The following is a 23374-nucleotide window of genomic DNA, read 5'->3' on the forward strand; positions in this document are numbered from 1 at the left end:
ACCCTGATGTCTTCTGCTCCAGCGGCAGACTCTGGGAGCCGACACTCTCCCATCAGCTCTGGGGAGGGGAGTCGAACTGATGCATCGGTTCCAACTCTTCCCCTTGGGGCCTCGGCACGGATGAGTTCAGCTCCCACCTCTGGCTTGGAGCCGGTGGTTTTGGTGCTGGAGGAATCATCAGTGTCTTCAGACCCGGGTGCTTCCTCGCACCAGAGCAGTGGTGCCTTCGATGCCATGTGGAGGGTTTTGTCTCCCCGGACAGTCGCAACCTCTGATATGGCCACCTCCTCCCAGAAAGTGGCAGAATCTTCTTCATCACTGCAGACCCACCGTAAGCGTAGGGACCCGGAGCCTCAGGAAGCCCCATTGGGGGAACACTGCTCTTCCGAGACCTCCCCAGAAGTTCCCACTGAGGTGGTTCCTCAGAAGAGGTTATGTAAGAGGAGACATTTAGATTCCCCTCAGGAATCTATCACATCTGACACCGATTTGTAGGAATCAGTAGGGTCCCCAAAGTCCCCCTCTGAGGATATCTCCTTTGTGGATATCCTAGAGATCCTTAAGCAGAGGGGTGACTGGCAGCCCCTTAACCCTACTGAGGACAAATTGGTGCTCCTGAAGACTTTTGGGTCTCAACCCTCCACTTCTTGGGTTTCTCCCCCCCGTCGATGAATTGATGGACCTTTTATCTCGAAGGGTGTGGGAGTCACCAGATAGTATGGAGCCTGTTCCTAGGAGGCCCAACAAATACATCTCAGCACCTCATGATAAAACCTTTTTATCCAAACCAATTCCTGTTGATGCTATGGTGGTTGCAGCAGCCACTAAAAAAGAGATGTCGGAAACCTCTATGTCTGTCTATCCTCCTAATAGGGATTCTAGGATTATGGACAGATTCTGCAAGCACATGTTCAGCTCTACATTCTTTGCTCTTTGAACTATCTAACCCACTTCACAAGGCTTCAAAGAGATCTCCTGAAAGAGCTAGGAGATACTCTCCAGGGTGCAGTAGCCGATACAGTGGTGGACAAGGTGACATCTCAGCTTGCTACCCTTAATTCTGTTGTTAACTCCTCCATGTGCCTTATATCATATGCAGCTGATGGGACGAATAGGGCAGCGGGTACAGGAATAGCTCTTCGGAGGCATTCCTGGATGGGCTTATGTTCTTTCGTGGAACCTTTCAAGTCGTCCTTTGTGAATGCTCCATTTGATGGTTCTTTCCTCTTCGGACCAAAAGGTAAAGAGACCCTCACCAGATGTGAGCAAGACGGAAAGACTCTGTCTGCCATAGGAGTCCATTTTTCCACCCTACTAGACCTTATCCTAAAGGTCGATGGGGAGGGAAAATGTGATTCCGCAAAGCCCAAGGAGTCTTTCCTAACTCACAAGGTGAAGTCTCCTCCAGGGGCAGAGGAGGGGGCAATGATTGAAGGCGATGCCCACTCAGCAGAGGGGGTCTGCAGAACCAGGGCGACAGGGATCAGTTCCTTGGGAAGCCCTATCAGCGCTCCTGAAAGGAGGCCTGACTGTCCTGCTCTGGAGGCAGTCAGGGGACATTTATCTTTGTACCTAGGCGCCTGGCTCAAAATTACAAAAGACAGATGGGTACAAAATGTCATATCCAGAGGCTATTTCATCCCCTTTCATACCCATCCCAAACCAACAAATGGAATCCCAGACATTCCACCCAGTCTATGGGATGCAGCAACAGTAGAGGTTCAAAAACTATTAGAAAAAAAGAGTCATCTAACCAGTCCCGGCAGACCAGTAAGGATCCAGAACTTACTCAAGATTCTTTTTAGTGCCACAGAAAACAGGGGACTGGAGACCAATTTTGGACCTCAGCAGACTCAATAAGTATGTAGAAAAGACAAAGTTCCGGATGGTCTTCAGTCTATACTCCTGTTCCTAGGGAAAGACAATTGGATGTGCTCAGTAGATCTTCAGAATGCGTACTACCATATCAAAATGGCCAAGCCATCCAGACATCACCTGCACTTCAGGCTGGGAGCCAGTCATTTTCAGTTTTGGGCCCTGCCCTTCGGTCTCACTACCAAATGTATGGCAGTGGGCATGGTTCACTTGAGACATCAAGGAATCCGGGTGTTTCCATATTTGGACGACTGGCTCCTCATTGCATCCATCAGGTATCAGCTTATTCAGGTGAGGGACACTGCCTTAGATCTTTGTTTTCAACTGGGCATCACAATAAATTCAAAGAAGTCTGCTTTATTGCCGTCACAGCGTACAGTATTTATAGGAGCAGACTTAGACACAGTCAACATGTCCTTAAAACTTCCCTCAGAAAGAGTGCTTACCCTACAACATCAAATTGTAGATCTCCTTTCAAAACACAAAGCACCAGCATCGCAGATTCTCAGGCTGCTGGGCACCATGGCAGCAGTTATCATTGCAATATCCCTGGCGAGATCTCACATGCGCATTCTTCAGTGGCTGCAATTCATGCAATGGATCTTTCAGGACTTACCAATGAATCACCCATTTCTGATAACCAGCTCTTGCAAGGAGGATCTCTGGTGGTGGCTAACGTCCAAATCGGTGACCATGGGACGTCCCTTTGTCCTTCCGGTTCCAGTTGCAACGTTGACCATGGATGACCTCCCTAATTGGGTGGGGGGGGCATTATCAGGGATGGACAGCCCAAGGTACATGGCAGGTACATGAGGCTCAATTGCATATAAATGTCTTACAAACACCAAATGCAGCAACTACTTTGCCCGGATCCCTCAACAGGGACAGTCCCCGAGGAACGTGCTCATATACGATTGGCCCCCGGGACTCCTTTATGCCTTCCCTTCTTTTCCCCTGATTCCCAAAGTTTTGCAGAAAGCCAGTTTTCTGGGCAGGACACTTATCTTAATAGCCCCATATTGGCCTTGTCAAATCTGGTTCCCCTTTCTGAAGCCTCATCTAATAGAAGAATCTTGGATCCTAGACCCAGTGCCGGATCTTCTGACTCACTCGTCAGGAGCTCTTCACCCTTCACTTCAGTCCATGAAACTGACAGCTTGGCTGCTCCAATTCCCAGAATAGCCAGGTTCCAAAATTTATCAGAAGAAGCTCAACATATTCTTTTGTCCTCACATAAGTCTTCAACCAGGAAACTATACCTCAGTAAGTGGAAGAGGTTTTCAATCTGGGCCCAGCAGAATAACATTGACCCTTTTCTAGCCTCCATATTGGACATCTTAGAGTTTCTGTCCAAACTGTTCAACAAAGGATCTGCAGCAGCAACCATTCATGTACAACTGGCTGCTGTATCTAATTTCCATATAGGTGAATCAGGAAACAGTATTATTTCCCACAAGATGGCGAAGGCCTTTTTGAAGGGTGCGATGCATCTAAAACCACCAATTAAATCACCTACCGCTCCATGGAATCTGAATTTAGTCCTATCCAAGATTATTCTCCCGCCCTTTGAACCTACATTTTCCTGTGAGCTGAAATATCTTCCTTGGAAGACCATTTTCTTGGTGTCCATTACATCCGCATGCAGAATTTCGGAGTTGCAAGCCCTTTCAGTTAGGCACCCATATTTGACATTCCACAAAGATAGGGTTTCCCCTCAGGATGAACCCTTCATTCTTACCCAAAATTTGTTCAGAGTACACCCTTAATCAGGCAATTGAATTACCTCTTTTCTTTCCCAATCACACTAATCAATTGGAATATATGCTTCACAAGCTTGACGTCCATAGGCAACTTTGTTTCTATTTAAACAGGACAAAAGACCATAGAAGAGCTGATCAGTTGTTTACCTCCTTCTCAGATTCCAAGAAAGGTGCAGCAGTATCAAAGTCTACCTTATCCAAATGGCTCTCGCCTTTATATATCACAAGGCAGATATTTCTTTAGAGAACAAAGTCAAGGCTCATTCAGCCAGAGCTGTTTCTACTTCAATAGCCTTTTTGGCCAGACTACCCATTGATTCTATTTGTGCAGCTGCCACATGGTCAAGGCCACATACTTTCATGATTAACTACAAAGTAGACAAGGCCTCTAGGGATAGGGCTTCATTTGGTTCTGCTGTTTTTAGACAGGTACTCCCGTGAGCCACCCATGTTTGTGGTGCTGGGGACGCTACCCATCAGTAAGAATGAAGGCAAGATTGAACAACTTCACATGAAGAAGTTATGTACTTACCATAACGTTCCATGTAAGCTGTTCTTCTCGCCTTCTTTCTTACGACCACCCCACCTACTCCCATCCAATGTCTGGAAGTTCAAGAGAGGCTCTACGTTGGTTTTGGTTCTTCTGAGGAGTTTTCTCTCACTCGTCTTTATGATTTCCTTTGAAATCTGATTTAGATTTACCACTAGTTGGCAGCAAACAAGATCTGGGGAAGGTAGAGGTGCATTATGGGATAGGAGTTGGGCCTCGAGCTGTTAGAGACCCCAAGCTTTGCAAATTGGCCAACTTGGAGCTGAGGATCGGCTCCGAACCCATCAGTAAGAATGAAAGCGAGAAGAACAACTCACATGGAACGTTGTGCTAAGTACATAACTTCTTTTTCCGCAGATGGGGTCAGCCTTGCTGCAACCTATTTGCTAGGGCCACAAATGCAAAATGGAGCAGCTACTTTGCTTTGATTCCCTATCCGGGGGAGTCCCAGAGGGATGAACTTGTACATGATTGGCCCCAGGACTCCTTTATGCATTTCTACCCTTTCCTTTAATACCCAAAGTTCTCCAGAAAGCCAGTAGTCTGGGAAGGACCCTAATTCTAATAGCCCCATTCTGCCCTGTCAAGTATGGTTGCTCTTCCTGAAGCCTCATCTCCTGGAAGAACCATGGATTTTGGACCCAGTGCCAGACGTTCTGACACACCTGTCGGGGAACTTCCATCCATCTCTTCACTCTCTATAATTGATGGCATGGCTGCTCCAATTATCAATATAGCCAGGTACACAACTTTACTCCAGAGGTTCGCCACATACTAATTTCTTCTCATAAGATTTCTATGAGGAAACTGTACCACAGCAAATGGAAAAGATTCTTAATATGGGCTTCACAGCACCTCATTGACCCCCTATTCAGCACCCTTAGCTTTTATTTTAGAATTCCTAGATAAGCTTTTCAATGAGGGAGCTGCTGCAGCAGCAATTCGGGTCCAGCTGGCAGCAATATCCAATTTTCATATTGGGAACGAAGGTGTAAACATCATGTCTCATAAACTCTCTAAAGCTTTCCTGAGAGGAAGTAATTTGCTAAGACCACCAATATGACTACCTTTGCCACAGTGGAATCTTAATTTTGTTCTTTCTCGCATAATCATACCGCCCTTTGAACCAGCATCATCTTGCAACTTGAAATTTCTATCTTGGAAAATGCTTTTTCTTGTAGCAATCACATCAGCAAGAAGAGTGTCAGAGTTACAAGCTTTAACAATCAAACCTCCCTATATGATTTTTCATAACGATAAGAGCGTCATTATGTACAAACCCTTCCTTTCTACCCAAGGTATGTTTGGAGATCAATCTAAATCAGTCAGTAGACCTACCAGTGTTCTTCCCTAAGTATGGCAGTAAGGTAGAATACATTCTTCACCAACTTGATGTTCACAGGCAGTTATGTTTCTACTTGCATAGAACAAAAACACATAGCAAATTGGACCAACTTTTTGTCTCTTTTTCTGACAACAAAAAATATTTAGCAGTAACAAACATAACTTTATCCAGAAGGTTGTCAGATTGTATATCATTTATTTATCAATCAGCAGACAAACAGTTGCCAAATAAAGCAAGGGTGCATTCCACCAGATCCATCTCAACTTCTCAGGCCTTTAAAGCAAGATTGCCATTACATACCATTTGTGCAACAGCAACATGTGCAAGACCTCACACCTTTATCACTCATTACAAAGTAGACTTGACCTCCAGGGACAGAGCCTCCTTTGGATCCACTGTACTAAAGAATGTCCTCCCGTGAGCCACCCAGGAAAGATGGTGTTAGGGATGCTGTCCCATCAGTGCAGAATGAAGACAAGACGGTACAACTTCACATAAAGAAGTTATGTGCTCACCGTAACGTTCCATGTGAGTTGTCCATCTTGTCTTACTTCTTTGGTCCTCCAGGAGGATGGGGGTTGGAGGGTGGGACGTAAGAATGAACACGAGATGGACAACTCACATGGAACATTATGGTGAGTTGTCCATCTCGCCTTCATTCTTACATCCCACCCTCCAGGAGCTAAGAGGATGGAGGTTGGAGGGTGGAACGCAAGAATGAACATGAGATGGACAACTCACCATAATGTTCCATGTGAGTTGTCCATCTCGTCTTCATTCTTACGTCCCACCCTCCAACCCCCATCCTCTTAGCTCCTGGAGGATCAAGGAAGTCTTAGTATTCAGTAATATACTTTGGTCTTTGTCCAGGTTTGTAGATTTGATATATGTGTACATTCGTATACAGTTATAGAGTAGAATATAAATTCACCAGCAAGCAAGATCAGAGGAAATCACCGCAGCATCATGGGATAGGGATGGAGCCATGAGCTAGCTTCAAATCTTGAGCTTTAGTAAGCGGCCGAGTTGGAACCGAGTATTGGTTCCGAACCCATCAGTATAGAATGAAGATGAGATGGACAACTCACATGGAACATTATGGCGAGTACATAACTTCATTTTTCAGTGCCACTGTGTTTTCTCAGTTTTTGTTTTCATGCTGGGAGAGAATAAATGTTTAATTGTGCAGTCCTCTTGGGAGTCATGTGGTATGTAATATATTGATGGCAACTTGTTACTTTTGGGATTCCTTGAGACAATTGTTTTAAGTGTCTAGAAATTATATTGGGAAACAAATGGTTTGCTGATTGTCAGTGAATATACTGGCAAGGATTTTAAGGTAAGAACAGGTGTGTTACAAAGAGTATCCTTTTATGTATTTGTTATGTTGATCATTTTATAAGAAGTTTAGGAGGAGTTTTGGAAGGATGCAAAATTGTGTTATGTAGAGAGATGCATCATAATAGTGGACTGTACAAGTAATTTATTTGTTATGGTAAATGGGTATCTATTCAGAAAACACGGGTTATATGTGGTACAGGTGTTTGTGTACAAACAGAAGATATAAAGCTTTTGTACAGGGGTAATAATGAAGATATGTCATATAGGGTATTGTTTTGGTCAAGAGTTTAAAACTGCTTAAAGGTATAATCTGATGTTGTCAATTTTCATTCTGTCCTCAACCTATGGGTTCTGTGCCAATCCTCTGAACCAACTTGACTGCTACCATAGCTCGTGGTAAACAAAAAAACTCTTGAGCTTATCCCTTACCCACAGTGCACCTGTCCCAGTTACCTCAGATCTCGTTTGGCACTTTGCAAGTTAGATCTGGTTTCCAGTGCTCTCAAGCTACGAGTGTTAATTCTTTTGATGTTTTCTTTAAGAAAACCTTTTAAAATCATTTTTATCGCTTTCTTATCCCTTCTTAAGCAACTTCGTTTTGAACTAAGTTCCTATCCCTTTCTTGTTTAAAGCTTCTCTTTGCAGCTTTTCCTACATTAAGTACTCTTTGAATATTATTGCTAGTATTCTCTTTCTTTTACATGTTGGTGTAGCCTGATTACTATCATTGTCGATGGCTCCTTATCCCTTTCATCTATATATAAAAAAAAAATAATACATTTCTATTCTGTATCTCCTTTTCTATTACATCTCTCTGTTGGTGCGTGAGTGTGTGTGTGTGTATGGCAGAGGAAGAGAAAGGCCTGGCTGGGTTTAAACACTGTGAGAAATGTGGTCATAAAACTGATTTACACTCTCTTTGCATGTACTGTTTGGGACCCCTCTGTCTTCAGGAGGACTATTCAGTCTGCTAATCCTTTAGTCAGAGAGCTCTTGTAGAGAGAAAAAACAAATTGATATTGAAAGGCTTCCATCCTCCTTTGGTGAAGCTATATCTAGAACTTTGGAAAAATTAAAGGACAAATCTCACATTCCTAGCCCTTCCTCTTCTTCCTCCTCCAGACTTTCAGAGAAGGCCAGAAGTGCTTTAGTTCCAACTTCTCCTTCAGCTCCAACAGCTAAAAAACTTAAGTCTTTGGTTCCATCCCCTCCATTGGAACCGACTTCAAAAAAGTCAAAAGCATTGGCTCCAACTGATCTATTGGACCTGAGAACAGAATCTAGTCCTTCATCAGAATCGACCCTTTTCAGCTGTGAAGACACAAGAAGGGAAAAAAAAACAAGTTTCAGTGCTGAGATCATCAGATCTGACACCACAAGTATAGGATTCTATGAAAATTCTTCTTCTGAGAACAACTTTTTCACCCTCCATTGATCCCTTTCCAGAGAGACTTTCATTATTGTTCTTGGAGAGACCTAAATCGCCATCTGTGATGTCAGTCCATTCCTGTAAAAGTCTAACTGAAGGCAACGTGGAAAGACTGGTGAGAAAAATCCTTTGGGCGCAAGGTATGACAGGATCCACCTTGGTTCCTACCCCGACAGGTCAAGGAATCCATTCTTCAGCTACTCCCTCTTTACTTACTTCACTTGAAGGTTTTGAGATTACAGTTGTGAGCTACCTGAGCTACCCAGTGCCATTTGCATCAAAACCAAAGATATCTTTATCTTCAGAACTGATTATTACTCTGAGCTCTTCTTTTCAAGTCAGGTCCGGAGACCTCTTGAGGCCATATCCATCCTGTCGGTTCTAAGGGGTTAGAGTCAACTCCTATCTTTTTGGAGCCTTCTCTGCACCTCAGAGCCTCGTCATGGATCAGCTCGGCTCCTGCTGCTGCATCGAGAGGGATCTCTTCAGAGCAGAGGTGGCTTCTGTTCCCAGATCCACAATTTCAGATTCAGGGCCCCTCCCTTCTCTGGGTGGATCAGCTTTTGAGGCTATGGAAGGAACTATGACTGTAGCAGTCAGTCAGTCTGCCCCTTCCTACTCAGAACACACATCCCTGTCACACCTGCATTCAGAGTCCCAACCATTGCCTCCACAAGGGCAGCAAGTACCAAAATCTCAGGAGTCTCAAAAGGGAATATCCTGTTCTTCTAATACTTCCCCAGATCATCCCACTGAGGAGGTCCCTAAGAAGAAGTGCAAGAGAAAGCACTTGGATTCCCCAGAGGAATCTATAACAGAAGACATGGACTTTGATGAAGATGCAGGATCCCCAAGATCACCTGTTGATGATGTCTCCTTTGGAGACATCCTAGAAATCTTAAACAGAGAGGTGATTGGAAGTTCAGCAATCCTTTGTCTGAGGAGTCTGTGTGTCTGCAGGCTTTTGGTACCCACCCATGTACCTCCTGGGTAACTCCACCCACTGATGAGCTCATTGAATTGATCTCTCGGCAGGCATGTAAGACCCCAGTACCGCTGAGCTTATTCCCTGGAGACCTGACAGAATTATCACTCCTGTCAGATAAACTGCTCTGATCAAAAGGTTTGCTTGTTGATGCCATGATTGTAGCAGTAGCAACAGAAAAGGAATTAGCAGAGGAAAGTTCCTCTATCACCCAGCAAGTTGTCTCGGGCAATGGATAGGTTTGGGAAATAAGTTTATGCTTCAATAACCTTTGTGTTCTGGTCCTTGAATTTCTTGCACACACTACCAGATTGCAGAGGGATCTGATTGAAGAGCTTTCAGATACCTTTTCAGGATCTTTCTCTGAAGAGGTTCAAGAATCTGTTGCCTCTCAGTTGGCTACCCTATACTCCATATCCATTTCGTCCATGAGGCTCATTTCTCATGCAGCCGAAGGGACGACAAGATCAGCTTGTTTGTTCAGGTGTTGCCATCAGGAGTCAAGCAGGGATGCACTTGTGATTTTGTGGAGCCCTTCAAGTCTTCGTTCGTCAGTGCTTCCTTTGACAGCACGTCTTTGTTTGGGCCTGAGTTTAAAGAAACTTTGTCCAGGTAAGAGAAAGATGGAAAGACCCTGTCTGGCATGGGTGTACATTTTTTCACTCCTCAAAGAATCAGTGGAGTAGTAAGAAGAATCTTCCAAGGGTCTTTTCAAGACACCCTTGGAGGTGGTTCCCCCACGGCAGAGGGGGAACTTAGTGGTAGATGCCACCCTCGTGGCAGAGGAGGCCTGCAAAACCAAGGGTACAGAGATTCTTTCTTTGGTAAACCCTTTCAGTGCTCCTGAAACTAGGCCTGATTGTCTTCCTCTGGAGGCAGTCAGGGGTCGACTAACTGTGCATGAGAGAGCCCGGCTAGAAATAACATCAGATAACTGAGCGCAGCAGATCATTTCCAGAGGTTATATTACACCATTTTCGCTTCGACACCCATTTTCTAAAGAATCTCTGATGTCCCACCTGATCAGAGCGAACAAGCAGTACTACAAATTCAAGAACTGCTAGACAAAAGAGTCATCCAGGACGTCCCACCAGACCAGAGAAAATCTAGAATCGGATGGCCACAGTTCAGTCCATTCTTTGTTCTTTTGGAGCAGGATGACTGGATGTGCTCAATAGACCTTCAGAATGTGTACTAACGTAAAGATGAACAGGCGATCCAGAAGGTTTCTCTGTTAATGGCTGGGTGGCAGTCTAGTGACTGAGTTCTGCCCTTTGGTCTCACCACAGCCACCAGGGTGTTCACCAAGTGCATGGCAATAGATGCATCTCACTTGAGACTGCTGGGATTCTGGGTGTTTACGTTCTTAGACGACTGGCTGATTACGACTCCGACCAGGCATCAATTGTTAGAGGCAAGAGAGCAGATTCTGCAAACATGTTCCTATCTGGGGCGGCTTACCATAAACTATGAAAAATCTCATCTCAAACCAACTCAGACCTTAGAGTTCATAGGAGCCATCCTGAACACAAAGACAACAATAACCTCTCTTCCCCCACTGAGACTACAGAAAATCAGATCACGAGTCATGAAGATTGTCAACAAGAAAGTACCTGCACAATTAATTCTACAGGCACTGGGGTCTATGGCAGCAGCTATATCTCTAGTTCCCTTAGCCAGATTTCACATGAGAATTTTACAATGGCTGCTTGCAACACAATGGTCAGTGCTATACCCATCAATGTCACCTTTGATTACAATCACTAACATTTGCAAGAGAGATCTCAAATGGTGGATTCAATCGGATCAAACTCTAAAAGGCTGTCCTTTCACCCCCCCCTCTCATCCCAAGGCCACAATGACCACTGACACTTCCCAGTTAGGGTGGGGTGCATTATCTGGGGAACACTATCCAAGGGACTTGGTCCCCCATAGAAGCCAGCTTGCATATCAATGCCTTAGAGATGACAGCAGTCCTTTTAGCATTGCAGGCCTTTCAGGATGCTGTCCATTCAGGGACATTTGTAATTCAAATGGACAACATGTCAGTAGTTTGGGTCATCAACAAGAAAGGAGGTCCTGTCCCTTGTGCTGAGAAACTCTCAAAGTGTGGCAGTGGGTGAGCTCATCCCACTGCTTTATAATAGCAATGCACATTCCAGGGAAGTCCAGTGTGATAGCAGAAAAACTGAGCAGATGCATACTCCTTCTTCATGAGTGGTCCCTCAATCCAAAAGTGACAGAGAGAGAATATTCCGTCAATGGTGCCAGCCTTGCTGCAGTCTTTTCACCTCTCCCCTAAACAAAAAAGTGCAACAGCTACTTTGCCCTAATCCTCCCTCAGCGGGCATCACCAAGGGATGCTGTTGTCCACAGTTGGCCCTCTGGTCTTCTTTATGCCTTTCCTCCAAATTCCAAAGTTCCTACAGAAAGCAATTAGGTTGAAGAGCAAAGTCATCCTCATTGCACCCTATTGACCTCAACAGATTTGGTTCCCTTTCCTTTGGCCTCATCTAATTCTCACCGCCCTTGGATTCTGGACCCAGTTCCGAATCTTCTGTCCCTCCCGACAGGCATGATCCACCCAGACATCTCGAACCGACAGGCATGATCCACCCCGACTTTTTGAACCTCAAGCTGACAGCTTGGTTTCTCCAATTCCATTAATAGCCAAACAGTCAATAGTGTCTTCATCTGTCCGACACATACTTTTGGCCTCTCATAAACTATCTTTTTGTAAACTTTACAATAATAAATAGAAAAAATTGTCTTTTGGGAAAAAAATGTCTTTTGGGCATGTCAAAATATATAATATAAATTATATAATTATATAATATAAAGTTTATATTATAAACTAAGTCTTCCTATTTTAATGGTTTTTATCTGATGAAATTTTCCATGAAAAACAAAAGCTCTTATCTCATACCTGTTGAATAAATTACCTCAATGGCAGTTACTCCTGGACTAGCATGATATTTGTTGTTTTACTCATTTTAGCTAGGGTTAACTTGTGGGCTTAATTTATCGGGAGTTTCATACTTCATATCCTCAGAAAATACATGCTAATGGAAACCTTATTCTAGCAATTTTGTAAGTTTTATAAGAACAATATTTAAAATCTGTCCCTATTATTTGTGGCTCTGCCCAGATTAATTGTGTGAGAGGTTGAGGGGTATGGTCGAGAAGTACACAGACCTCTAAATATCCCATAAAAGTTTGAGCAAAAGCTGAACCACCAGCCCCACATTTATTTTCCAGTAAGACTCTGCCCTGCATGACATCATGTCTGCTGAGACTGTCTGCTCAGATGGCTGTCACTCCACCTCACACACTAAAAGTTATTAAGGACTTTTCAACTGTTCAGGCTTAAATATTGTACACTCTGCCATTGCCTGAGAGCAGCTGGAACATCTGATGCTGCCCCTGCCAGGATTCAACCCTCAAAAAAAATTCATTGATCACAGATTCAGAGTCCTGTCTGCAATTTTTCTCTGCACAGTGAACACTGGTTCATCCCTCTGGTGGTAGATATTTCTAACACCTGGTCTCAAAGAAGCACCTTTGTAAAATATCCAATAACCCCTAAGGAGAACTAGGAGTGACCTTTTTTCAGTTGGACTTTATATATATATATATATATATATATATATAAATATATATATATATACACACATACACAGTGTGGGAATTTATTGGAAAAAGCGGCTTTGTATCTTCTTCTGCTGCTGCCAGGGATCTCTCTCTCTCTCTCACACACACACACACACACACACACACACACACACACACACACACACACACACACACACACACACACACACACAGGCTCTTCTGCTTTCATGCACACATTCACTCACACATGCAGACAGAAACATACAGACACACACGCACCCGCACACACACACCTTTTTTCAGTTTCGTTTATTTATATTACACTTGCTACCTAGCAAAAAGCTCTGCTTAGTGGGTGTGAAATAACAGCTCGATCGATCTCATTGCTCACTCTCTCTTATACTAACATACACAGTCTCTTCTGCTTTCACACACAGGTACATTCTGTTTTCATGCACGCATTCGCTCACACATGCAGACAGAAACAAACACACTCATACACATACATACACACATTTACCTTTTTCGCTTCAGTCTGTGTATAAAGAAGTTTCATTTCAGTAAAAAGTTTTTATTCTTTTTGTGCGGCCTGGTACCAGTCCACGGCCCGGTGGTTGGGGACCACTGGTGTAGATGAGTGGAAAAACAAATGTGACATGTTTTGTTCACATATTAAGGAATTTTGAAGTTATGTTAGCATAAAATACGATGCGTTCTGGTTGAGCTGTGTGTCTTATACAGATATGTTTTTGGGAATGCAGGACAAAAAGTAGTGGATAAAACATGGTGCTTGGAAATTATATGTAGTTGTAAAGTGTTGAGGTATGCCAGGTGCTTATTTCTTGTTGAAAAAAGACTGAAAATTTGCAAAGGAAAAAATGTTTTGTTAGATTAGGCATAGGAAACTAAGAAAGGTATACACAGAGCTTAATCCAGCCATCCACAACCTTTTTTTTCCCATTTTTGCACGTGGAGTCACTTAATATCTATTGGAAATGATCATTTTCTTTGGTGTATATATTTATGAAACATTATTGTTTAAAATTTTGTAAAGGTAAAATTTATCCTGCTTTTTTTGCATAAGTGCCACAGTATCATTAACATCACCTAAGCTACCAGCATCTTTGGTGGATTGGACCTTGATTTAACAAATCATCTGGAGTGCAGCACTCCCTTCATGCTGCACTACAGTGTAAGTACTGGAACACAAGTCCTAACACCTGCTATGGGAATACTTGCTAATCTGTGAGGAAAAACCACAAGTAATTCAGAGCTAGCTGAGAAACACTGCATATTTTGTGCACACTGCTAACACATACAGGTATGTTTTGTTTACTGTCTGAAATTTGTCTTATGTGCCTTTATAGACTGCTGTTTCGGAAGCTGAGGGATTGTGGTACAAAGTAGTATAAGCTTACAGAAAACGCCCTGTGGTTACCTTTAAATATTTCTCTAGAGTGAAATTTGGCTGTATGACTTCTACCATTACTATTGTCAGGCTTGCAGTAAGAAGAATTGGAGGTCCTTCGCTTTTGTCACTGCCACATATTGGCTGCTTGCAGTGGTGATGTAGTTAACTTCCTTGCGTCTGTAATATGATGATACTGTAGTCAAAAATGGTGGCAGTATTGTTCTTTGTTGATGGCTGTCTCAGGAAGTGTAAAATCTGATGTTGTCAATCTTCACCCAATCCTTGACAGTGGGTTCGAAACCGACTTGGCCATGTCTTCCAGCTCGCACTCTCCAAACTTTCGAGCCAGACTCTACCCATATTGCTCCTCACAGAGATTACCTCAGATCTCGTTTGCCACTTCACAGACCAGACGCGTTAGTTTCCATCTCTTGAGCCTTGGCTATAACAGTGAGTTATTTTTCTAACTCTTTAAAGTTCTTCCTTATACCCTTTTTCAATAAATTCCTGTATAGTTCCTCTTACGCTATCTACCCGCTCCTCTTAACCGTAACGTAACTGTTTATTCTGTTTTTTTCCCTCTCCTACCATTGGTAGAGCTTAAGTACCATTGGTGGTACTTTCTTCTATTCCTTATTACCTGTTTAGGTATTCTAAAATGCTATCATTGGTATCTACTAGCTTTAATCTACAAAACAAAAATATTTTCTTTGCTTCTTCTCTCTGTCTTTCTTGTCTGAGTGTTTGACAGTTATTTTCATTATAATGGCTGACCAGGAAAAACAACCTTCTCTTGTTAAATCTGTTAAAGGCACCTCAGGCTTTAAAAGGTGCCAGAAATGTGAAGGCAAGATGCCTAATTTCAACAGTCACACCTTATGTGTCTATTGCCTGGGAAAGATTCACTTGCAAGAAGACTGTTCAGTTTGTCATGGGTTCTCTACATGAACCCTGACTTAAAGGAAAAACAAGTTAATATTAAAGGGACTTCTTAAAACAGGATTTGATGAGGCCTTATCTAAGTGTACAGTTGACGTTAGCACTGCTTCATCTTTTTCAGTTTCGAAGAAAAGGCCTTTTTTGGTTCCAAGGACCTTGGCGCCGTCTAAGAAAATGCCTAAGTCAACTTGGGTACTGAAGAGTTCCTCGGCACCGGAGGATTTATCTGGTTCCAGACACAAGCCCTCTCCTGAACTGAAAATGTCTTCTTCTGCACCCACAGATTCCTCGGTGCCGAAGCTACCACAACTACCAAGAACCAAATATTCTCCCTCTACCCTTTAAAGATCTGCCACCCGTACCCTTTGTGGAATTGAGACCCCAAAAATCTCCCTCCTCATCCTCTATCCATTCTACTAAGAGTCGTTCTGAAGCCGATATTTTGAGACTCGTGGATCAGCTCCTGACAACCAGAGGATTACCCTCCATTCCTAGCCACAATGGCCCTGGAACTAGCCTAGCTATGATTCCTCCATACACTCCTTCTCCAACTCCTGTCGAGACCTTGGAGCCCTCAGTTCCAACTCCTCCGGTGTTTACTGTATTGGTTCTGGTAGCATCCTCTTTTCTGGTTCCGAGAGTTGTCTTGAGTTCCTCCGAGCCTTCAGCACCGGAGGTCTCCCAGGGTCATGATTCTCTGGTCATGTCTGAGGGGCTTGGATCAATTTAACTTCCTTCAGAACCATCCATGTCCCTTGGTACCTCGGCCTTTGTAGGATCGACCCAGGCTTTTGTTCCATGGGCTGCCTCCTTGGTGCGGGGTGTGACCCCGGTTCCGAAGGAGTTCATTTTGGTTTTGGGCTCCCATCCTTCTTGGGAGGGGGCAGCTTTTAGGATGATGGAGAAGGCATTGTCCACTGGGGACTCACAGTCTTTGCCATCCATGTCAGGACAGATTTCTACTTCCTTTCAGCCCGAGCTTCCATCAGTCTCATCCCCAGGACAAAGGGCACAAAATTCCCAGGTGACTTTGGTCTCCTCTTCTTCTCTTCTTTGATCCTGGATCTCCCCCCGAGGAAGTCAAAGAAGAAAAAGAAGAAAAGAGGAAGCACCTGAAAGAAGAAGTTCTTCATTGAAAATACTTTGAAAATATGATGAAGGTTCCCCCAGCTCACCCCCTGATGATGTTTCCATTGGAGACATCCTAGAAATCCTGAAACAGAGGGGTGGCTGGTCCTCTATTCAACCTTCCTCGGAGGAATCAGTATACCTGGAGGCTTTTCGTGCCCAACCCTCTACCTTTTTGGATCTCTCCACCCACTGACGATCTTATTAAATTGATCACTCAGCAGGTGTGGAAGATGCCCAACTCCATAGAGCTAAAACTCAAGAGACCTGATCGTATATTATCGGCCCCTAAGGGTGAGCCACATTGGTCTAAAGGGATTCCTGTTGACGGCATGGTGATAGTGGCTGCCACCAAAAAAGAACTTGCTGAAGAGAGTCCGACTGTCCATCCTCCTAGCAAGGAGTCTAGGATGTTGGATAGATTTGGGAAGTGTGTTTATGCTTCAGTGACCTTCGCTCTAAGGTCCTTGAATTATATGGCACACTTTACCAGATTACAGAGAGACTTGATCAGAGAGCTTTCAAATATTCTCTTAGGAACAGTGGCTGAAAAGGTCCGTGACAAAGTTTTGTCTCAGCTTGCAACCCTTGATGCTATCTCCAATTCGTCCATGAGGCTCATTGCCCATGCAACTGTAGATATGACCAGAGCAGTGGGTTTAGGCATAGCCATTAGAAAGCATTCCTGGATGCGCTTGTGCGACTTTGTGGAACCATTTAAAGTGTCATTCATCAATGCTACTTTTGACAGATCTACCCTTTTTGGTCCCAAGGTAGAAGACACCTTAGCCAGATGTGAGAAGGATAGCAAGACCCTTTCTGCCATAGGCATACATTTCTCCACTCCTCAGAGAACCTATTCTAGGAACCAAAGAAGTGGGAGACTATGGTTTAAAAAATCCAAAGGGCCTTTCAAGACTCACGAGGCAAAGACTTCCCCCAGGGCAGAGGGAGAAGCAATGGAACACACCACCCTAGGGGCAGAAATGGACCACAAAATCAGGGGTCCAGAGAATCCTTTTCTGGAACTTCCTATCAGAATCCCTGATCAGTGGCCCGATTGCCTTCCTCTGGAGGTAGTTGGGGGGGGGGGTGTTTATTCCTGCACCAACCTGCTTGGCAATTGATAACTTTGGATAAATGGGTGCAGGAATAATATCCAGAGATTACAAAATTCCAGTTATGACTACAACTCAAAAAAGGCTCCCAGATGTTCCACCCAATCAAAGGGAAGCAGCAGTCTTAGAAATTAAAAAAACTGCTTGACAAAAGAGTCATCCAAATAGTCCCAACAGACCAAATAGGATCTGGGGTTTACTCAGGATTCTTTTTAGTGCCCAAAAAAACAGGGGACTAGAGACCCATTCTGGATCGTAGCCAGTTCAACAAAGCAATCCAACAAACCAAACTCTGGATGGTCTCGGTTCAGTCGATACTTCCTTTCCTGGAAAAAGACAACTAGATGTGCTCTGTAGACCTCAAAGATGCTTATTACCACATAAAAATGGAAAAAAGCTCCAGGAGGATTCTACGCTTCTGGCTAGGAGCCAGTTATTTCCAATTCAGGGCACTGCCTTTTGGCCTCACCACAGTCCCCAGGGTGTTCATCAAAGGCATGGCAATGGTTGCAGCTCACCTCAGACTGCAAGGATTTTGAGTCTTTCCGTATCTCAGTGACTGGCTCCTCACCAGTACCACCAGGCATCTTTTAGAACAGGCAAGAGACTACACCATAAGTGTTTGTGCGTCCCTAGGCATAACAATAAATTTTGAAAAGGCCAGCCTTCAACCTTTTCAGCAACTGGATTTCATTGGTGCTCATTTAAACAATGTTTCAGGGATTGCATCCCTCCCTCCAGAAAGACTGCAGTGTATTAGAGTTCAAGTCAGGCAAATTCTTCAAAGCAACAGGGTTCCAGCAAAACTTATTCTTCAAACCTTAGGCTTCATGGTGGCATCAGTCACCCTGGTTCCTCTAACGAGGTTTCATATGCAAATCCTGCAGTGGTTACTAGCATCCCAATCATCTCATACATCAACCAGTGTCTCATCTAGTTTTGATTACCAGCCATTGCAAACAGGATTTCAACTGGTAGCTACACTTCGACCAGATTATCTTGGGCCAGCCATTCATTCTTCCTCAGCCTCAAGCCATAGTGACCACAGATGCTTCCAAGATAGGGTGGGAGGGGCATTATCTGGGAAGGACAGTCCAAGGCACGTGGTCCCAATTGCAGGCCAACTTGCACATCAGTTTTCTGGAAGTGAGGGCAGTGCTGTTAGCGTTGCAAGCATTCCAAGATGCCCTTCCTCCCGGGACAGTAATGATTCACAGACAGACAACATGTCAGTAGTCTGGTTTATAAACAAACAAGGGGGAACCAAATTTTACCCACTTTGTCGAGAAGAGTTTGGCAATGGGTGATTTCTTCCAACTGCTTTCTGATAGCAATGCACATTCTGGGAAGTTCCAATGTGATAGTGGACAAATTGAGCAGGGCCATTCTCATGAGTGGTCTCTAAATTCTGTAGTGGCCAACAAGATTTTTCGCCATTGGGGGCAACCTTGCTGCAACCTCTTTGCCTGTCCCCTGAACAAGTGCAGAAGTTACTTTGCCCTAATCCCCCCCTCCGGGGGAGTCACCCAGAGACGCTCTTTTCCACTGTTGTCTTCCCGGTCTGTTATATGCCTTTCCCCCGACTCCTCTCATATCACAATTCCTAAAGAAAGCCAAAGGGATGGAGAATTCAGTGATCTTCATTGCTCCCTTCTGCCCTCAACAAGTCTGGTTTCCCTTCCTTTGGCCTCATCTAATACAGAAACCATGGATTTTGGACCCAGTTCCAGATCTGCTAACTCTCCCAGAGGGCATGGTTCATCCAAATCTCCAACATCTCAAGCTCACTGCGTGGCTTGTCTAATTCCTATGATTGCCAGACTTCCTTTCCTTTCTTCTCCTGTTCAATATATTATTGCTCATCACAAGCCTTCTACTAGAAAGCTGTATCAAAGCAAAATGGGAAAAATTACTATGTGGGCCTTGAATAAAGGACTGGACCCTTATACCAGTCCCATTCCTAATGTTCTCGATTTCCTAAATACACTCTTCCAATCTGGTTCCTCTGCATCTACAATAAAAGTTAATCTGGCAGCATTTTCAAATTTCCGTTCAGCCTTGAATGACTCTTCTCTAATGCCTCACAAGCATGTAAAGCTTTCTTAAAGGGACTCCTGATACTAAAACCCTCATTTAAAGAACCAGCTCCCCCTTGGAATCTAACTGTGGTTCTTCTTTAATAAGACTTTTTATGCTGATGGGCAAACTCAATCTGAGGTAGTCTCTGTGAGGAGTGTTATAGGTAGAGCCTGGCACGAGAGTTTGGAGAGCGCGAGCTGGAAGATATGGCCGAGTTGGTTCAGAACCTAACCCACTGTCAAGGATTGGTGAAGATCAACAACACAGATAGAACATTATGGTAAGACATAACTTCTTTATATAAAGTCTGTTATTTTATCGACATTCCAGGATATAAACCCGTATGATTGACATTACGGAACATGAAAAGCAACAAAAGTCCACAAAATTGTGTTTTTCTGCAGTCTAGGGCAAGCCTGCCTATGCCCCCACACCCACTGTTAATTACAAGTAACAACTCCTAGGTTGTGCTACAGTTGGGAAAATGACAAATTCTCTGATCCCCACTTTACAGCAATCTCAGTATAAACAATTTGACATTTTGGAGTTTTGATCATATGGTCTCAACCGTATGCAGTTCGACATTCTCAGACATTGATATTCTGAAGGGAACTTAATATTAAGTAATATAAATATGCATGCAAGCGCACACACACACACACACACACACACACACACACACACACACACACACACACGGTGGGGGGGGTTGGAAATGGCAGTTGTGGCTTTGGACGTTTAGTTTTTAGGGCTACTGGCTGCTGCTTTCCATAAGGATTTAAAGTAGAATATAGTTGTAGTCATTGGTAATGCAAGTCAGGCATACGTGTGTGGTAACTTAACCACTACTCTTTTGGGTGACAGCAGACTGTCTTTATTCTTTCAGTTAGCAAAAGAGAGCATGCATAAATGGGTATTTCAGTTTTCATTTTTTGGGAAAATTGTTTTTGGAGCTGGTAAGTTTTATTGTAATTTGGAAGCTTTATTTTTCACAGCTTGTCTTAATTTTTTTTTCAGAGTCTGTGGGTATTGCAGGAGTCAGATGCATTGAAAAAAAAACTATTTTTGAAGCTGTAGTGCGAGTTCCATTTGTTTAAATTATGAAAAAAAGCTTTATACTGCTGGATTGTCAGGATACTTTCTCACACTGTGCATTATTAATGAGGCTTCCCTTTAGTTTTCTTTATAACACCAACTCAAAGCAGCCCTGATTAAACAGTGTAATCTCATTTTTCATCATGGTATTCCGCAGTGGTATAGCGGTAGCATTGTTACCTCACAGCGAGAGGTTCTCCCGTTCGATTCTTGGCTTGGTTTGGGAGTGCCTTCTGTGTGGAGTCTGCATGTCCTCCCCGCGGTTGGGTAGCATTCGAAAGATGTGTGCATAAATGGGCGTGCCTTCATTGAATGTTGATTGTCGAGCTGGCACCTCGGCGTTTCGTAAAAAAACCTACTGCCAATCATTAGCGGACCGGAGCTCCGCTGTAGCGACCCCTTACCGGGAAAAAGCCGAAAGACAAACAGCAACAATCTCTTCTTTCATCAGTCTGGTGTTCAGTATATAACTTGCTTTGACCGCTTTCATCCAAAGCACTCCCTTGTAGTCTTTTGTACAAACATTCTCATGTGCAGTCAGTCTTTACTTAGAAAAGAGGGTCATAGAATGTAGATCTGAGGTATTTATTACTTTATGTCTTGCACGATGCAACTTTCTTAAACTCTGTTTACCATTATACCATTTCACAGTAATTTGTAGACTGCACAAGCATGCCTTGGTAATTCAGTAATTGATACGATTCCATTTGATTGTATTTGGCTTACAACTCCATCACTGCCTGGGAGTATCATTTATTCGTGTCAAATAGATTTTTTCTTGTATATTTTAACAATGTGTGCAGTACGTATCATCAGTATACTTTTGAGTTCTGCAAACTTGCCGTGCAGTAGGGTAGGATGTTGTACTTAGTAAAACCTGAACTGGGGAGTAACCTTAAGCTACCAGGCTGCTCCACAGTGTTAACATTTTTTATGTTCCTTGCTGAAATCATAGTTTTAATATCTGAGCTAACAAAGTGAAATATGGAAACTTCTGGTGTTGTAGACTACAATACAGCTAGTACTGTTTTTTGTTTTTTTTTTATCTGAGCTGTAGTCAACCTGAATGTGTCTGAATATGAAATGTAATTTGTGCTTTTTTTTTTAAATAGGTCAGACATAGGTGGTGCGAGCTTGTTGTGAAACACAGGTATTTGTCAGCATATGGAGATGTCAAGGAATTCTTGGAAAAGGATCAGGTGAGTATGTAAACAGCTGACTAACGGCTTATTCATATGCACATTTTATACTACAGATCTGGTATTGTGTCATAGTTTCCAGCCAGTACAGGATTGTGTTTTGTTTCATTGCCAGCAGTTTATTCCGTGCATTAGTACTACTGCTGCCTTCTACTAGATATTTTGTCCATTATGTATCCCCCTTCTCTAAAATATCTTTTCACTTGTATGAATTATTCTTGTAAGTGATCACTCATTTTGCATTATCCATTTATACCAGATGTTTTAGGAATTTACTACTCTTTCTGAGAAGAAATAAATTGGTTAAGTGTTCTGGAATATACCCCCCACACACACAATTATCTAGCTTCCAGTAGTATGTAGGGTATGTGGTTTTAAATATGCTAATGCCTAGTTGTAAGAAGTTGCATATCATGTGGTGCACTTTCCTTTTAGAGGCAGTCTAAGGAGACATTTAATGGAGGCTGAAGCACATAAAAGGTGTCTTAGTTTAATAAGCATTTTGACAAGTACCTGAATGAAGATGTATGCAGGAGTGAATAGACATTAGCTAAATAAATATTTGATCTGATGTTGTCAGTTTTCATTCTGTCCTCACCCTATGGGTTCTGATCCGATCCCTTGGATCCGACTCGGCCATTGCAAAAGCTCATGGCAGCCAAAAATCTCTCGAGCTTCTCCCTTATCCATAATGCAGCAACCCCAAATACCTCCGATCTTGTTTGCCATTATAAGCGAAGGAAGTGGTGACTGTTGCTCTCAAGTAGATAAGTCTTTAAATTTCTTAACTTTCTCTACTTTGTAGTTAAAACCTTTAAATCCTTAGGTTCGCTTCTTTCCCTTACCTTCCTTTTGACTCTGTTGCAGTTTTTTTCCAGTTTTAATGTATTCTGTCCCTTTTCTTCCTCTCATACATTTTTTTTACCTTAAATACTATTGTTAGTATTCCTTTTCCCTCTACACTCTGTGTAGCCTTTACTTACCATAGCTGGTAATTATCTTCTTTCTCTGGTTTTCTACCAAAAAAAAAAGTATGATGTGCAGATAGTGAATCATGAAGTGCAGTGGATTAGCAAGGAGGAAGTAAGGATAGCTATGAAGAGGATGAAGAACTGAAAGGGTGTTGGTCCAGATGACATACCTGTGGAAGCATGGAAGTGTTTAGGTGAAATGGCAGTGGAGTTTTTAACTAGATTGTTTAATGAATCTTGGAAAGTGAGAGGATGCCTGAGGAATGGAGAAAAAGTGTTTTGGTATCGATTTTTAAGAATAAGGGTGATGTGCAGAGCTGTAGTAACTACAGAGGGATTAAATTGATCAGTCACAGCATGAAGTTATGGGAAAGAGTAGTGGAAGCTAGGTTAAGAAGGGAGGTGATGATTAGTGATCAGCAGTATGGTTTCATGCCAGGAAAGAGCACTACAGATGAGATGTTTGCTTTGAGAGTGTTGATAGAGAAGTACAGAGAATGTCAGAAGGAGTTGCATTGTGTCTTTGTGGATTTAGAG

At 43.1% G+C, this 23374-nt stretch overlaps 1 protein-coding gene across 4 annotated transcripts in view; it reads left to right on the forward strand.

Moving 5' to 3' along the window:
• The window catches only part of LOC122791373 (aminopeptidase O (putative)), a 2634672-nt gene that overhangs the window by 2140131 nt on the left and 471167 nt on the right, over nt 1–23374 (forward strand). For all 4 annotated transcript variants that reach the window (XM_044059088.1, XM_044059087.1, XM_044059089.1 and 1 more), the window contains one exon: nt 21780–21866. In XM_044059088.1, the coding sequence (XP_043915023.1) occupies nt 21780–21866 (87 nt within the window). The remainder of the gene's footprint in view (nt 1–21779; nt 21867–23374) is intronic.

Source organism: Protopterus annectens, chromosome 17.part0 (genome assembly GCF_019279795.1).
Source record: "Protopterus annectens isolate FY-2018-M chromosome 17.part0, PAN1.0, whole genome shotgun sequence".
Lineage (NCBI taxonomy): Eukaryota > Metazoa > Chordata > Ceratodontiformes > Protopteridae > Protopterus > Protopterus annectens.